The sequence below is a fragment of the Odocoileus virginianus genome, chromosome 28 (assembly GCF_023699985.2).
Source record: "Odocoileus virginianus isolate 20LAN1187 ecotype Illinois chromosome 28, Ovbor_1.2, whole genome shotgun sequence".
Taxonomy (NCBI): domain Eukaryota; kingdom Metazoa; phylum Chordata; class Mammalia; order Artiodactyla; family Cervidae; genus Odocoileus; species Odocoileus virginianus.
The window spans coordinates 35467714-35486009 of NC_069701.1; the positions used below are offsets into that span (position 1 = coordinate 35467714).

Consider the following 18296-nt stretch of genomic DNA (forward strand, 5'->3'; position numbering starts at 1 on the left):
TTTTGTTATTTAAATTTTTTTATTGGAGTATAGTTGATTTACAGTGTTATATTATTTTCTGCTTCACAGCAGAGTGAATCAGTTATACATGCAGATATATCCAATCATTTTAGATTCTCTACCCATCTAGATCATTACAGATTACTGAGTAGAGTTCCCTGTGGTATAGAGTAAGTCCTTATTAGTTACCTGGTTTATATTTTGCAGTATGTATATGGGGCTTCCCTGGTAGCTCAGCTGGTAAAGAATTCTCCTGCAATGCAAGAGGCCCCAGTTCAATTCCTGGGTTGGGAAGACTCCCCCACTCCAGCATTCTTACATGGAGAATCTCCATGGACAGAGGAGCCTGGGTGGCTACAGTCCACGGGGTTGTCTAGTTGGACACAACTGACAACTAAGTACAGCACAGCACAGTGTGTATATGAACTTATTTACAAAACAGAAATTGAGTCGCAGACGTAAAAACCAGTCTTATGGTTACTGGGGGAAAGAAGGGGAAGGATAAATTGAGAGATTGGGAGTATAGCTTTTAATTTGTAGTGATTTTATTAAATGCATACACATTTTGAAGTTGCTTATACTTCAATTTTGATGTCTTAAAATACTAAAATTATATATGCTAATTGTTGAAAATATGAAAAGGGAAAATTCAAAGAGAAAGTAATAGTCACTTAAATCCCGCCATGAAAAAAGTCACTATTATCATTTCAATGATTGTATTTTCAAAGATTGCTTCCCAGGTGGCACTAGTGGTAAAGAACCAGCCTGCCAATGCAGGAGATGTAAGAGATGTGGGTTCGATCCCTGGGTCAGGAAGGTCCCTGGAGAAAGAAATGGCAACCTGCTCCAGTATTCTTGCCTGGAAAAGTCCATGGACAGAGGAGCCTGGTGGGTTACCGTTGATGGGATCGCAAAGAGTCAGTCACGACTGAGCTCACACACACAAGATATTCAAGGATTACATAAGCTTTCTTTTGAAGGAGATTTATGATGTCAAGTGTATTATGTTAAGCATATACGTATTGGGTATCTATTTCTGGATTTCTTTCAATGTCCATTTGCATATGATATAGTGTTCTGATTTTTGTAAATTTTTTCAGAGTTCACCATATGCTGTTCCATATATCAACCAGTCAGATCCTAATTCCATGGTGTTTCTTTGTTTCTGAATCATCTTATCTATTAATAATTTATTGATAAATTCAAAACTTTTTAAACTACTTCCCCCCAAATTGAACTGTTCATGAACTTACATGTTCCAACAAAGTATATGGTAAAGTGCAAATTAATATAATGATTGTAAATGAGATACATTTTCCAGTATATTTTCTTGCTAGTTTGTGAATAAAAAGGAAAATTCATATTTGTTCTTCATATTTTTCTTTTCTTCACCAATAACTCCTTAAAACTTTGTCACTTTTATGTAGAAATCTTTTTCACTTGCTTTTCTTGAGAATTTTTTGCTGGAAAAACAAGACAGAAACAACCAGTCAACCAACCAATAAGTAAATGAAAAACAACCTTTAAAAAAGAAAATGTGAAAATAGGTTTGTGTGCCCTCCATACATAAATACAAATTGATCCTCTTCATCATCTTTTTTAATTCAATAAAATCTGTGGGATTGACACTCATGCTGGAATAGGCTCTGCTGCCTGTGGAGATCCTAGAAAGTTACTACCATCATTTGGTCTCTTTAGAGGTCTGGGCAGTAATGAAAGAAAGGCAAGAGGTGAGCTGAAAATCCTAAGGGAGCTCCCCATTTGTTATGGGTTGAATCTTGTCTCTCCTAAAATTCACGTGTTCAAGTTTTAACTCTTAGTACCTCAAATGTAAGATTGCCATATTTGGAAACAGGGCAGTTGCAGATAAAATGAATTAAGATGAGGTCATATTGGGCTAGGGTGGGCCCCTAATCCAATAATACTGGTGTCTTTACACAAAGGGAACATCAGGACAGAGAGGTATGCAGGGAGATGCCATGTGAAGATTGGAGCGATGCTGCCACAAGCAAAGGAGCTATTGAAATGTAGGAGAGACCTGGAACAGACCCTTCCCTAGAGCCTATAGCGGGGACGTGGCCCTGCCAACAACTACAGCTCAGACTTCCAGACTATACAACTGTGAGACAATAAATTTCTGTTGTTTAAGTAACTTGGTTTGAGTCACTTCATTATGGAAGCTGTAGGTCAGTAATGGGTTTCCTAGGTGGGGCAGTGGTAAAGAATCCACCTGCCAATGCCGAAGACAAAAGAATTTGGAGTTCATTCCCTGGGTCAGGAAGATCCCCTGGAGTAGGAATGGCAACCCATCACAGTATTCCTGTGTGAAAAATTCCATGGACAGAGGAGTCTGGTGGGCTACAGTCCATGAGGTTGCAAAGAGTCAGACATGACTGAATGACCGAGCATTTTTCTTATTTACAAATATTTTTTTTTACCAGTTTCTTATTTTCCTTATCCTCGATATTTCCATTATTTATGGCAGCAAAACGGTCTAGTCTTAAAGGCACCAATATAAGATTTATCTCTCTAATATCTTTTCAAAGAGAGGCTTTAATTTTTACAGATCTAAAGATTATGAAACATGATCAGAAATGTATGTCTCTCATGAGGGCAGGTAAGATGTGCCCTAAGATATTAGTAGAGCTAATATCTTCTCTTCAGCACTAAAACTACCAAAGAGAACAGGGCAGAAGGGATCTGTGCAGTCTAGATTGAAACTCAGTGAATACAAATGGCCTTGCCCCTTTGAAGGCAATGGCCCAAGATGGGAGTACCCCTGGCAAGGTTCAGCCTCCCCAGTGATCTGAGGGACCCTTGCAGTGTATTGACTTTGTCACCCACAGATCCAAAGCACACAGTCCCTCCCAGGGGTTGGTTAGAAGGTGTACTCACTTATTTTCCACATCCTGGATGGTGTCAGGCAGAGGCAGATTTTTAGTTTCAGGTAGGAGAAGGAGAACGGGAGCAGCAATGAGGGGACACACTCCATAGACGATCCAGGGCAGAGTGGGTAGATACACCGCTAGGGCCATCAGCAGGGGAGCCAGAGCTGCCCCACACCTATTAGCCAACAAATCTAATCCTGAAGCTTTTGCTCTGAAGGGTAAATGACAATATATAATAATCCAGTTAAATTCTGGGCTTAATTTGTGATCTATTATTTTGACTTTATTTTGAACCAGAAAGCTCCACAAGTATTAAATCATGAGCTTGATGAAAAAGCCTTGCTTCTGTGATTTGCTCTGTGATTTGCTAGATGTTTTTGTCAAGGTCAGTACGAATTAGTCCTTAAACAGAGTGTTACATATTGTGACTAGTCTGACAAATCTTCTAAAAAGTTAAGAGAGGATGTATTGAAGTACTGCTTAGCATGGTACATGGCACAAAGCCAGCACTTGCAGTAATTTTGGTTATAATTATTTTTAAGGTACTATTACAAATACTGATAATTGCTTTACAATTAACAGATCTTACATTTATTCCCTTGAATAAGCACCAATTAGCTGGGAAATTTCTATTATGGTCCTTGGCATAGCATTCATAAGCTCGTACCTGACAATAGTGGGGAGGAGTTCAGTTTGGTGGACTGAAAAAGAGGTCTGAGACGCAGCAACACAGCTGATTCCCACACTTGCCAAAATCACGCGCAGGGTCTGCATGTCTGGAAATGAGAAGGTCAGCGGGATCAAAAAATCTGGGCTGAAGGAATCAACATCCACAAAATGTAGTCAGTAAAAAAACTCTATAAGCTGTTTGTATTTTTGAAATATATTGTAGCTTTATCTCTGGGCTTTCTATCCTGTTCCAGTGATTTATATTTCTGTTTTGTGCCTGTACCATACTGTGTTGTTTACTATAGCTTTGTAGTGTAGTCTTAATTCAGGGATCCTGATTCCTCAAACTCCATTTTTCTTACTCCAGGTTGCTTTGGCTATTGGGAGTTCTTTGCAGTTCCATACAAAATTTTTTGTTCTAGTTCTTTGAAAATGCCGTTGGTAATTTAATGGGAATTATATTGATTCTGTAGATTGCTTTGGGTAGGCTAGAAAGTCCAGACAGAAACTCATGAACCTATGGTTGACTAAACTTTGACAAAGGAGGGAAGAAAATACAATGGAGAAAAGACAATCTCTTCAATATGTGGTGCTGGGAAACCTGGACAGCTACATGTAAAAGAATGGAATGTGAACATTTCCTAACCCCATTAAAAATAAACTCAAAATGGATAAAAGTCCTAACTGTAAGGCCAGACACTATAAAACTCTGAGAGGAAAACATAGGCAGAACACTCTTTGACGTAAATGGCAACAAGATTCCCTTGCTGCACCACCTAGAGTAATGAAAATAAAAATGAAGACAAACAAATGGGACCTAATTAAACTTAAAAGCTTTTGCACAGCAAAGGAAACCACAGACAAGATGAAAAGACAACTTTCAGAATCTGAGAAAATAATTGCAAATGAAGCAACTGACAAGGAATTAATCTCCAAAATATACAAGCAGCTCAATATAAAAGAAACCCAAACAACCCAATAAAAAATGAGTGGAAGACCTAAATAGATATTTCTCCAAAGAAGACATAAACATAGAGATGGCTAACAAACACATGAAAAGATGCTCAACATTGCTCTTTATTAGATAAATGCAAATCAAAAGTACAATGAAGTATCACCTCACACCAGTCAGAATGGCCATCAACCAAAAACATAAGCAATAAATGCTGGAAGGCATGTGGAGAAAAGGAAATCCTCTTGCACTGTTGGTGGGAATATAAATTGATACAACCACTACAGAGAACTGTATGGAGGTCCCTTAAAAACTAAAAATAGAACTACCATGTGCATGCACACTCAGTTGCTTCAGTCGTGTCTGACTCTTTGCAACCCTATGGACCTTAGTCCACCAGGCTCCTCTGTCCATGGGATTTCCTGGCAAGAATACTGGAGTGGGTTGCCATGTCCTTCTCTGAGGGATCTTCCTGACCCAGGGATCAAACCAGGGTCTCCTGCATTGCAGCTGAACTACCAGGTTAGCCCCATCATATCTGGTACTGAGCCAAAACAGGGGGAGTGACCATACTATGTTTTCACCTGGGATATAATTGCAAGATCTCACCCCACCATCCTTGTTATTAAAAATGTGAATGGCAACTGAACAAGTCCTGTCCTAGAGGAACTGTCAGGAATACTAGTACCAGTTTACAGACAACTTTCACTATGTGATGATGATAAATAGATGTCTGAAGTGCCACTTGCTGATGTCTGGTTCTTTTTCTAAAATCTTATTAGAATTTCTCATAAACTCTTTGATTGGTTTGGGTAGGACTTAGCCTTTAATTGGGCTTCCCTGGTGCCTCAGTTGGTAAAGAATCCACCTACAATACAGGAGAGCCTTGTTCGATCCCTGGATCGGGAAAATCCCCTGGAGAAGGAAATGGCAACCCACTCCAGTATTTTTGACTGGAAAATTCCATGGGTAGAGGACAGGGGAGCCTTATGGGCCACAACATGGGTCTGACTTACAAGAGTCAGACATGATTTAACAACTAAACCACCATCTGCTCCATAGACAGAGTATGGCTGTCTCTGAAGGCAAGAGTTTCAGCCCCAGGGTTTGGGGTCAGGGTCTCTGTTAGGACACTGTACTGGGAGAAACACATTCATAACATGTTTCCGTCTGATCTACCTTAAAAGGCACCGAGGTGTGGGGGTGGTAAGTTTTTTTTTTTTTTTTTCTTTCCCTTTAATTGAGACCATTCTTTACTGCTGGCTCTAGACAGTGTGACCCAATACAATCAGTGGTGGTTTGAAAAAGACACTTCCTTTCCCCAAATTCCAATCTTCTCTCACCTTGAGGCACAAATATGTTGATCAAAATGGAAAGTCCCACGAGGAACATGAAAAACATCTGGGTTGGTCGACGGCCCACTTTGTTCAGTGGGTAAAGTGCAAGACATCGGACTGAGATAGTGAGAACGCCAAAGATTACCTGGAACAGGAAAATATTGCTTCCAAAGTGCTGTAGATTGATGATAATGCCAAAAAAGGATATTGCACCTGCAAATCTGTAGTGAACAAAAGAAGACCCAAGCCATAAGATTAGAGCCCATTGCTGTCATTGATGATTATGTTGACCCAGGCAGCCAATGGTCAAGGTTAAAGAATAAAGGCCCAGTCTGATTTCTACAATACTTCATTTTAAGGTGATAAAGGTACAATAAAAAATTACGTGTCTGTATATAAAAGTGAAACTCCCTCTGTCGTTTTTTTTTCTGAGTCCCTAAGCATAGAATTGACAATGACAGGAATACATAATCTGGCCCAGTCCACCAAAGTGAATGATTTAGAGAAATTGAATACAGAATGATTGAAACTTATAAATCGTAGAAGGATTTCTTTTTGTGAGTTGTCTGTATAAATGTACATATGTATGTGTGAATTCTGTGAGTCCTCCCTCTCATCCCCCAACACCAGTACTGGGAAGAATTCCCTTTTTCTCAACTATGATTGAAGTTGCAAAGAGACTACCAGTGTCTCCTTGACCTGGGAGCAGTGTCCTGGGGTCTAACAGAATTCTGGGAAATTTAAACTTAGTATCTGATTTCTTAGCACCAAGAGAAAATGGAAGAATTCAGAAAGCAAATGTGCACCAACTGTACCATCAGAAATGTAATGAAATATTGCCACTGGGGATCTACATCTTACACAGAAAGCATCTAGACTTGAATCCACTTTATTTTTTTTATTAGTTGGAGGCTAATTACTTTATAATATTGTAGTGGTTTTTGTCATACATTGACATGAATCAGCCATGGATATACATGTATTCCCCGTTGAGTCCACTTTAAAGATCTACTACAACCAGAGAGAGCTACACTTAGAACTTAGAACAGAAAAACACCACAGAACACAGCAATTTTAAGCAAGGTCTTTCTTGGTCATTATCTATACTTTTTGCTTCCATTTTGATTATGCAGGATTCCGGAACATAGATCTGTGTTTCCTAGTGAGTAAAGAAATGTTGAAACAGCACAATGCATTTAAATGCAGACGTCTACTAGGATATGTCTGGAAAGAAATAAATTGTTCAGCTTAGTAGTTACTTCTTTTTTTATTTTTAGCAGATTTAATGTCAGATATTATTGACTTACAATAAAGGCACATTTTTAAATTGTACAGTTTGGAAAGTTTTGACTTATGGATAGCCTGAAAAACGATCACCAAATCTTAGGATTGGCAGTGGGTATATATTTTCCAGTGGCTTACGTGTGTGTAAGTCTTCAAAAATTCAGAACTGTATTTAAGGTTTCTCCTCCTGACTCTATCAAAGCTAGTAGTTACATCTCCTCGAGAAATAATAAACAAGATTTACTACAGAAGCCCTTGTGCTAGTACACAAACTGTTCCAAAATGGAAACAAATAAAGTCCACCAAGTTTGAAGTACATACAGACATTGCAGTGCATTCATGTAACGGAAACTATAACACTGGGGAGAACAGTTTACTGGTACAAGCAACAGAATGGGTGAATCTTCATGAATGAGCCTGAAGAAAGAAGACCTGTCACAGAACCCTTCTGTCATTTATTATGTGAAGGTTAAGATCAGGCAACACTCATGCGTAGTGATGGAGATAGGAACAGCGCACAGTAGGGCAGCGAGGAGGAGATGAGAGTGGGGTAATGGTGGAGGTGGTGGTGGTTATATGGGTTACATGAGCAGAACTCCCGGGGAATTAGGATTGTTCTACCTTGCTTTGTATGCTGGTTACATTATTAGACATTGAAATATTCATTGATCTGTATTTATTTGTGATCTCTTCACATTACAGTATGCCAGACTTGCTTCAATTAAAATTCAAAGAATAAATGAAGAAAATTAAGTGCCAAAATCTGTACTGTGAAGGAAGTTCTCAACCTCAGTCTCCAGTGAAGAGACTGACAGTGTGATATGACTGAACCATCATCATAAAATCAGTTCCACATGAGTCTTACTTGGCCTGTTTTCCTCATCTTTTAAATGCAAATATGTGTATTACCATATGTGAAACAGATCACCCGTCCAGGTTCCATGCAGGAGACAGGTACTCAGGGCTGGTGCACTGGGATGACCCTGAGGGATGGATGGGGAGGGAGATGGGAGGGGTGTTCAGGATGCGGAACACGTGTACACCCATGGCTGATTCGTGTCAATATATGGCAAAAACCACTACAATATTGTAAAGTAATTAGCCTCCAATTAAAATAAATAAGTCAATTAAAAAAATGCAAACATGCCCTTCCTCTCACGACACTGTTATAACATTTGAAATAAATAGATTCATGTTTCTTCTCACATGCACTGTGTGTAGCCCACCTCACAAAGAACAGGAGATACGTCCTTTTTCGCAGGTTGGGTGTGCGGAACAAGTCAAACATAGTCGTTTTAGTCTGTGCTGTCTCCAGTTCCTCCTGCATGGTCGCTCTCAAACCCTTCAACAACAACAAACACATATCATTTGCTAACATAGTACCAGGAATTGTGATGTGTGCTGGCACACAAGAGGATAAGAGACATGTGTTCTCTTTCTTTCTAGTGTATCATATTATACATACAATCACATGTGAACATGAAATGAAGGAAGATGTAGGGAGTTAAGGGAGATTCCAGGAAATTAAATGTTAAAATGCTATTTTGAAGAAGAGACCATAGATGGAGGTAGGGTGACTCAAGAGTAGAAAAGTTTTAGATTCAGAGGAAGTGAGCTAAAGGATACTCCTATATGTATCCCTGAATCCCCACCACTGTTCACCTGAATCTATCACAACGTTGTTAATGAGCAATAGTCCAACACAAAATAAAAAAGTTTAAAAAAGAAAGAAGTAGCTGCACAGTGCTCAAAGTTTCTTTTCTACTAGAAGCCCATGAAAGACTAGCGAATTTCCATTCTCAACTAGCTGTCCTTGTTAGAAAAGCAGCTTGTCTATATCAAGAAGGAGAAGGCAGATATCAGTTTATGATTTCCCTTCAACCAAGTAATGATCTTCCCTTCCCTTTCTCATTCACCTCCAAGTTTAGGGTTTCTGCAACGTTCTTCATTCCATTTCTGTGTGCAACTATTTTAAGTTCCTTTAAGCCCTCCTCTGGTTTATTGGTGATAATCAGCCATCGAGAAGATTCCGCCAGCCACCTGATGAAAGATGAGCACGCAAGTGCAGTCAGTTGTGCTCAGTCACTCAGTCCTGTCCGACTCCTTGAGACCCCAAGGATTGTAGCCTACCAGGCTCCTCTGTTCATGGGATTTTCCCAGTAAGAAAACTGGAGTGGATTGCCATTTCCTTCTCTAGGGGATCTTCCCGCCCCAGGAATTGAACCCACATCTCTTGCATCATCTCCTGCATTGGCAGGCAGAATCTTTACCACTAGCACCAGCTGGGAGGCCATTGCTTATTTGTCACATGTCAATTGATAATAGTTGCATTTTGCTTTCCATCTAAATCTACCACTTCTCTTGTTGGATCAGTTAGTTAGTGTTAGCTGCTCAGTCGTATGACTCTTTGTGACCCCACTGACTGTAGCTCACCAGGCTCCTCTGTCCATGGAATTATCCAGGCAAGAATACTGGAGTGGGTTGCTATTCCCTTCTCCAGGTGATCTTCCTGACCCAGGGATTGAATCCAGGTCTCCTGCATTGTAGGCAGATTCTTTACCATCTGAGCCACCAGGGAATATGGGAAATTCCCGATCTATTATACAAATACTAGGAGAATATGAGGCCAACCACTCCATGCCAGTGCACTTGAAAGTTGTACTACTAGTAAGGAACACAGACTTTGGGGTCAAATTGCCTCTCTGCTTACTCACCAGAAGGATTTACAAGAAGCTTGACAAGCTTAATCTTGAGAGTCCCTCACGTGATAATTTCCTTCCACTGTGGCGTGGGACAAACAACTTTTTGCACATGATATATATTTACAGTATCTATTCCTTTAAAAAAGAAGCCCCCAAAATGTCAGCTTAAAGCCTAACAATGACTACAATTACTCCTCCTCCTACTAGTTATGTTGATAACTAATTATCCAATTCCTAACCAATTAATGACTAATTACTTCTTTACAGCTGCCTCAGTTTTCTCATTAGTAACACGGGTACAGTAGTGCTAGCTTCCTTGTAGTGTTACAAATACAGAATGACTTAATAGATGAGTCTGACGTGGATTATATTGTCTTCTCTCTCTGAACTCATCTCGCTCTGTAAAACCTGTAGTCATCTCTCTGTGTTCTCCTAAATCTGATTTTCCCTAGATTGGTTTTAGTGTGGGAATGAAGTTATCCATTAATAATTATTTGTTGAAGTTATTTAAGGGAAGAAGGAGTGCTGAATTCATAATGTAAATCATCTAATCTGCATGCAAATTTAACTAGTGGAAAATCTTGTTGCTATTTTGTGAAACAGCTCTGTGAATAAATTTGCTGCATCTTTTTCATCCAATTCCATCTGCAACAGAGCAAATCACTGAAAGTTTTTCTGTGACCTGACTCATTCCAAAGCAAAATAGAATTAAAGGTATTTCTTTCTTTTTTTTAAATAAAAAATTGAGTCTGTATTTTATATTAAGGAAAATAATATTGGAATAGCTCTATGACCTTTATATTGGGAAAGAGTTAGGAACCAGATGGCAGAAAATACCTAGCAGAAAGGTTATTTTTACTCCATGTTGTGTTTCTCAAATTTAAAATTGCTCAGAATGAACAGGTGAGAGACATGGATTTCAGGTCTAAACAATAAGTATGTGTCAGGGAACAAGAAAATCAGTATATCCCAATTCAATGTGCATTTTATCCCAGATTTCCTTAAGAAAGAGAGAGCACTTCATACCTTGAGGAGAGAAAGAAGACAAAGAAAGGTACAGACACCACTAGCTGCAGGGTGCGCCACTCTCGAAAGACAAAAGCCAGTCCTCCCAGGATCATCTGTCCAATACTAAGGGCACAGTATACCAATGTTACTACCATGCCTTTCGATTGGGATCTTGTCCACTCTATAACTGAAAGATATCAAGACAGTGTTATCATGTCAAATAAGTGTCAAATTTCAAGCTCAAATTCAAGGCTAAGAAGATGGATTAGATAAAAATTGTTGGCTTACTTAGAACACAGTTGTTTGCTATTACAACTGCAATGGAGCAGCCCGACAAGAAGCGTAGTAAGCAATAAATGAAGATGTTGGGAGCGAAGGTTGTACAGGTCCCAGAGATGGCAAGTTGGAGTAAACACCACCTGAGAATCAGCTTTCGCCCAAACCTACAAAACAGACAGTCAGCTTAGGTGATGTGAGTAATGATAATTTATGGTAACAAATTAAGAAAACAAAAACATACTCTGAAATTTCAACAAGAGAATCATGTGCCTGAAAACTTGAGTAAACAAAAGCTAAATCAACAATGCAAATCTCCATAAAGTAACAATCTTTGACTATATGCAAACAATACAAATACTTCATCATACAACCACCAGATGACTCTGTCAGATGACTCTGACACTGAAAGAGACTGTTCATCCGTGTTTTTATTTCTGCTTTGCAAATAGGTTTATCTCTACCATTTTTCTAGATTCCACATATATGTGTTAATTTATGATATTTGTTTTTCTCTTGCTGACTTTCTTCCCTGGTCTTCCAGTGGTTAGGACTCCATGCTTTCACTGCTGAGGGTGTGGGTTCTGTTCCTGATCCGGGAGCTAAAATCCTGCAAGCCATGTGGCATGGCCAAAAATAAAAATAAAACTAACTTCTCACAGAAGAAACCATGGTGTTGGAAATTGTAACATTTCTGTAAGCAGTCGTGTATTAGCATATGTGTTTAACCTGGTATATAGTCTCTCGAGTGTCTGAAACATAAGAGAGCTAAAAGTGTACTTGGGTCTCTAGGACCACAGAGGCAAGGCTTAACTGATGCAAAAGATCAGTGGAATAATGCATGAAAGTTGTTGAGGGGTTAGGTAAGAGTCAATCTTTGTTGAATCTGATTTTATTGGCCTAAAGCAATATACTTTTCTAGAACAGAATATAAGAGCACCATAATTCAGCCAGAGGCTGTTATATAAATATCTCAGAGGAAAGAATTACCTAAGATGGAGAATGAAGGGAAAAGAAGGTGCAAGAAAATAAGGAAAAGTGAATTCTCTGTATCATTGGGCATCAAGAAAAGAGGGCTTTAAGATACATGCATCCCAATGTTCATTGCAACTCTATTTACAAGAGCCAGGGCATGAAAGCAATCTAATTGTTCGCTGATGAAGGAATGGATAAAGGAAGATGAAGTACAGTGGAATATACTTCAGCCATAAAATAGAATGAAATGATGGCATTTGCAACAACATGGATGGATCTACAGATTGAAATACTGAATAAAATGTCAGAGAGAGGAGAAGAAATGTCATATGACATTCCTTATATGCAGACTCTAAATAGATATCATAGAAATGAACTTATTTACAAATCAGAAACAGACTCACAGACTTTAAGAACAAACTTATAGTTGTCAGGGAGGAAGGGATAGTTTGGGCATACCAAATGATGAATCTCAAAAGATAAAAAAGTCTTTTGACATAATACAACACCCTTTCGTGATAAAAAAAAAATACTCAGGTGGTATAGAAGGAATATAACTCAACACAATAAATGTGATATAGACAACACTTCAGAGAACATCATACTCAGCAGACAGTTTGAAAGATTTTCCTTTAAGTTCAGGGAAGAAAAAGTGCCCACTCACACCAGTTCTATCAACACAATTCTGTAAGTGCTAGTTATAGATATTAGGAAAGATAAAGAAGAAAAATATAACCATACTGCAAAAGAAGAATTTTATTTTCTTTGCTACAGATAATATGAACTTGTATATACTAATAGAAAATCCTAAAGATTCAACCAAACAATTTGCTAGAACCAATCTATAAATTCAGTAACCTGCAAGATACAAAAATCAACATATGAAGTCAAATGCATTTCTATACACCAGTAATATAATGTCTGAGAAATTTAAAAGGTAGCAATTCCACTTACTATAGCATCAAAATTGTAAAATAAGTATCAGTTTCATGAAAGAGATGAAATACATAGACACTACAGCAAGACTTTGACAAAAGAACTTGAAGAAGACACAAATAAATGGAAAGATAACCCATGTACATGAATTGGAAGAATTAGTATTGTTTAAATGTCTATGCTACCCAAAGCCATCTATAGATTCAATGCAATCTCTATCAAAATTCCAATGGTAATCTTCCCCACTATCAACATCAAGGGTATATGAGAAATTTCTGTATTTTTTGTTTAATTTTGCTATGAACCTAAAACTACTCTAAGAAATAAAGCTTACTAAATAAAAAGTCTTGGGGTTTGAGTTCTGACTCTGCAGTTTACTAATTAAAATGCCTCGGGCTAATTAACTTATTAGACATTGTAAACTGCTGGTACAAGTGGTATTTACTTCCCAGGCTCGCCAAAAGAATGAAAATGAAAATGGAAAAAGTTCCAATGGCATTTTTCGCAGAAATAGCAAAAGCTATTCTAAAATTTACATGAAATCATACATGTCCCCAAATAGCCAAAGCAATTATGGCAAAGAAGATACCAGCTCAGAAGCATCACATTTTTTATTTCAAACTATACTATACAGCTACAGTAATAAAAAGATCATGGTACTGGCATAAAGATGGACACATAATAATGCTCTTATCATGATTCCAGAAACTAATTCTTCAGATATCACGTTTGATAAAGGAGCCAGTAATATTCTTTTCAATAATGATGTTGAGAAACTGGGTAATCACATGCAGAAGGATGAACTTTGATCCCTATTCATACCATTCAAAAAATCATTTAAGATGGATTAATGACTTAAACATTACCTTGAAACAGTAAACTCCTGGAAGAAAGCATGAGGAAAAAGCTCTTTGACTCTGGAATTAACAACAGTATTTTGGATACAATGTCCATCCAAATGGTGTGAGGCTCTATCTCATTGTTGTTTTGATTTTTCTAGCAAAGTAATGCTCAAAATTCTCCAAGCTAGGTTTCAACAGTACATGAACTGTGAACTTCCAGATGTTCAAGCTGGATTTAGCAGAGGAAGAGGAACCAGAGATCAAATTGCCAACATCCATTGGATCATAGAAAAAGCAAGAGAATTCCAGAAAAACATCTACTTCTGCTTTATTGATTATGTCAACCCTTTGACTGTGTGGATCACTAGAAACTGTGGAAAATTCTTAAAGAGATGGGAATACCAGGCCACTTGACTTGCCTACTGAGAAATCTGCATGCAGGTCAAGAAGCAACAGTTAGAACCAGACATGGAACAACGGACTGGTTCCAAATTGGGAAAGGAGTGCGTCAAGGCTGTATACTGTCACCCTGCTTATTTAGCTTAAATGCAGAGTACACCATACAAAATGCCAGACTGGATGAAGCACAAGCTGGAATCAAGATTGGCGGGAGAAATATAAATAACCTCAGATACTCAGATGACATCAACCTTATGGTAGAAAGCAAAGATGAACTAAAGAGCTTCTTGATGAAAGTGAAAGAGGAGAGTGAAAAAGCTGGCTTAAAACTCAACATTCATTTTTAACTGACAGTCACATCGCTTCATGGCAAGTAGGTGGGGAAACAATAAAAACAGTGACGGACTTTATTTTCTTAAAATCACTGCAGATGGTGACTGCAGCCATGAAATTAAAAGATGCTTGCTCCTTGGAAGAAAAGCTATGACCAACCTAGACAGCTTATTAGAAAGCAGAGACATTATTTTGCCGACAAAGGTCCATTTAGTGAGTACATCATGAGAAATGTTGGGCTGGAAGAAGCACAAGCTGGAATCAAGATTGCTGGGAGAAATATCAATAACCTCAGATATGCAGATGACACCACCCTTATGGCAGAAATGAAGAGGAACTAAAAAGACTCTTGATGAAAGTGAAAGAGGAGAGTGAAAAAGTTGGCTTAAAGCTCAACATTCAGAAAACTAAGATCATGGCATTTGGTCCCATCACTTAATGAGAAATAGATGGGGAAACAGTGGAAACAGTGTCAGACTTTAATTTTTTGGGCTCCAAAATCACTGCAGATGGTGATTGCAGCCATGAATTTAAAAGATGCTTACTCCTTGGAAGGAAAGTTATGACCAATCTAGATGGAATATTAAAAAGCAGAGACATTACTTTGCCAACAAAGGTCTGTCTAGTCAAGGCTATGGTTTTTCCAGTGGTCATGTATGGATGTGAGAGTTGGACTATGAACAAAGCTGAGCACTGAAAAATTGATGCTTTTGAACTGTGATGTTGAAGGAGACTCTTGAGAGTCACTTGGGCTGCAAGGAGATCCAATCAGTACATCCTAAAGGAGATCAGTCCTGGGTGTTCATTGGAAGGACTGATGCTGAAGTTGAAACTCCAGTACTTTGGCCACCTCATGTGAAGAGTTGACTCACTGGAAAAGACCCTTATGCTGGGAGGGATGGGGGCAGGGGGAGAAGGGGACAACAGAGGGTGAGATGGCTGGATGGCATCACCGACTTGATTGATATGAGTTTGAGTAAACTCTGGGAGCTGGTGATGGACAGGGAGGCCTGGTGTGCTGCGATTCATGAGGTTGCAAAGAGTCGGACACGACTGAGCGACTGAACTGAACTGAACTGAACTGAACTGAACTGATGGTTCTTCCAGTAGTCATCTATGGACATGAGAGTTGGACTATAAAGAAAGCTGAGTGCAGAAGAATTGATGCTTTTGAACTGTGGTGTTGGAGAAGACTCTTGAGAGTCCCTTGGACTGCAAGGAGATCAAACCAGTTGATCCTAAAGGCAATCAGTCCTGAATATTCATTGGAAGGACTGATGCTGAAGCTGAAACGCCAAAACTTTGGCCACCTGCTGCAAAGAACCGACTCATTGGAAAAGACTCTGATGCTGGGAAAGATTGAAGGCAGGAGAAGGGGACGACAGAGGATGAGATGGTTGGATGGCATCACTGACTCGATGGACAAGAGTTTGAGCAAGCTCCGGGAGTTGGTGATGGAGAGGGAAGCCTGGTGTGCTGCAGTCCACTGGGTCACAAAGAGTTGGACACAACTGAGTGACTGAACTGAATCAAACTGATGATCAGTGATGTTAAGTATGTCTTCATATACCTGTGGACTACCTCTTTGTCTTTTTTTGAAGAACTATCTATTGAGCTCCTTTGCCCAAATTTAGCAACAGGTTATTTATGTTTTTTTTTTCTATTGGTTGTAGTAATTCCATGTACATTTTGGATATTAACACTTTATCTGATTCATGGCTTTCAAATATTTTTCTCTCATTCTACGTATTTCCTTTTTATTTTGTCAATCATTTCTTTTGCTATGCAGCAGACTTGTTTTGACATAGTCTCCCTTACCTATTTGTGCTTTTGATACCAGTGCTCATAAACTTTTTACCTATGTCAGTTTAAAATCCTTAGCTTAGCTACAATGTTATCTCTTCACCTAATTTTCCACTCTCAACTCTTATCATAACTCACACAGACACACAACCCAGACATCTATGACTCCATGTCCATCTAAACTCTCAATCAGCATTTTATTAAGAATAGTCCTAAAAGGCTCAGTCAGTAGGCTGATCCAAATGAGCACTCTGATCCAGAAATCTTTGACTAATTACACTGAGGTGATACTGTCAGAGTCCAGCTCTAAGATTAAATGATATTAGGCTGACAAATGACAAGGGATACTTACTCTAAGCCTCCCATTTCCCCTATAGGAGACTTGAATGTGCCGCTGCCATGTTTGTCCTATTGCTTTAAGAATGTACTTTAAGAATGATCACTGTCAGGCATAGGATAACCCAAACTTCTCACACAACACATTGTGACAGATGAGGTCTATGAATTAGTTAATTGCCTTGTATGGTGGCAAATATTACCTGTAAGTAGGCTCTTTCTTTCTTTCTTCTTTCTTTTTCTTTCTTTCTTTCTTAACATAATCACACAGCCAGATTATAGACACAATTATTTCTACTCCAACTTCAGTACCATCCCAGAAAGCACAGAAGTTTCATAGAGCACTAATTACAGTAGGGTAACCATGATATGGGCTTCCTAGGTGGCTCCGTGGTAAAGAATCTGCCTGCCAATGTAGGAACGCAGAAAACATGGTTGATCCCCGGGTCGGGAAGTTCTCCTGGAGGAGCAAATGGCAACCAAGTCCAGTATTCTTGCCTAGAAAATCCTGTGGACAGAGGAGCCTGGAGGATACAGTCCATAGGGTCGTAAAGAGTCAGACACCCTGAGTGACTGAACACACACACATACAAGACCGTGACATGAGGACCAAGGTAGGAACCTGCAAGCGTTTGGCTCACTGATCTGTGAGGGACACACAGACTTCATGGCAAAGGGCTACAACTCTGTTTCTTCAAACAGGCTGAACCACCTATCTTGAAAACACCTTCTCTTATCTCATTGGTAACTCCTTCTCATCTTTTTGAAGTCTCTCTAATTTTATGGTAACTTGCCTCTAAAAATTGCTCCAAAATACCCCCTGCCCTTAATCTTATGGAAAGGTTATTTCTGTGTTAAAGCAGAGAGATCTGTGGCAACAAATCACATTCATCACAATGAGTCTAATTCTGAATTTCCATCCATAGCTCCCTGGAAACCAAGGCAACCCACAACAGCATAAATTGTATCCTGGAACTAAAGAAACATTTTCTTATGAAATAAGTAATCATAAACTGTGAACACACCACAGAGGAGGGGCAGCAGTGATGTGGAGATACTCACCTGTCTGAGAGATGGCCATAGATGAGGCCCCCAGCCAGTGTTCCAACCATGACTAGGGATTGAATCAACGGTTTCTGTGACTGTTGGTCACATACAAGGTCCCACTGGAAGAGAAAGAAATCAGCCCAGAGGAGCTTCACAATATGTTATATCCTTAAATATTTACCCACTCTAATAGCCCTTTAATGAACTACTCTCTGGTTTCCTTTACAACCTTTACTTCTCCATATCATTCCAGTCATAGCTTAGGCATGACTTTCTCAGATCCTCAGCTAAATCTCGTAGGTTATATCAGGGCCAATCTTCATGTTCATTTAGCACTGCATACATCAATGTTTCTGTCTTTTGTTTTGTTGTTCAGTTGCTAAGTCAAGTGTGACTCTTTGTGATCCCATGGACTGCAGCACAGCAGGCTCCTCTGTCTTACACTATCTCCCGGAGTTTGCTCAAATTCATGTCCATTGAGTCAGTGATGCTATCTAACAATTTCATCC

General features: G+C 39.0%; 1 protein-coding gene across 2 annotated transcripts in view; it reads right to left on the minus strand.

Moving 5' to 3' along the window:
- Positions 1-18296, minus strand: part of LOC110145294 (solute carrier family 22 member 10-like) — a 27724-nt gene continuing 9428 nt past the window's right edge. Inside the window, exons 2-10 of one of the 2 annotated variants that reach the window (XM_020905516.2) lie at positions 17803-17906; positions 11129-11283; positions 10859-11027; positions 9047-9170; positions 8357-8472; positions 5853-6067; positions 3556-3664; positions 2896-3099; positions 1-1463 (exon numbers count right to left, since the gene is read on the minus strand). In XM_020905516.2, coding sequence (XP_020761175.2) covers positions 1403-1463; positions 2896-3099; positions 3556-3664; positions 5853-6067; positions 8357-8472; positions 9047-9170; positions 10859-11027; positions 11129-11283; positions 17803-17906 — 1257 coding nt within the window. In that variant the 3' untranslated portion in view covers positions 1-1402. The remainder of the gene's footprint in view (positions 1464-2895; positions 3100-3555; positions 3665-5852; positions 6068-8356; positions 8473-9046; positions 9171-10858; positions 11028-11128; positions 11284-17802; positions 17907-18296) is intronic. The other variant, XM_070457518.1, reaches the window with a different exon arrangement.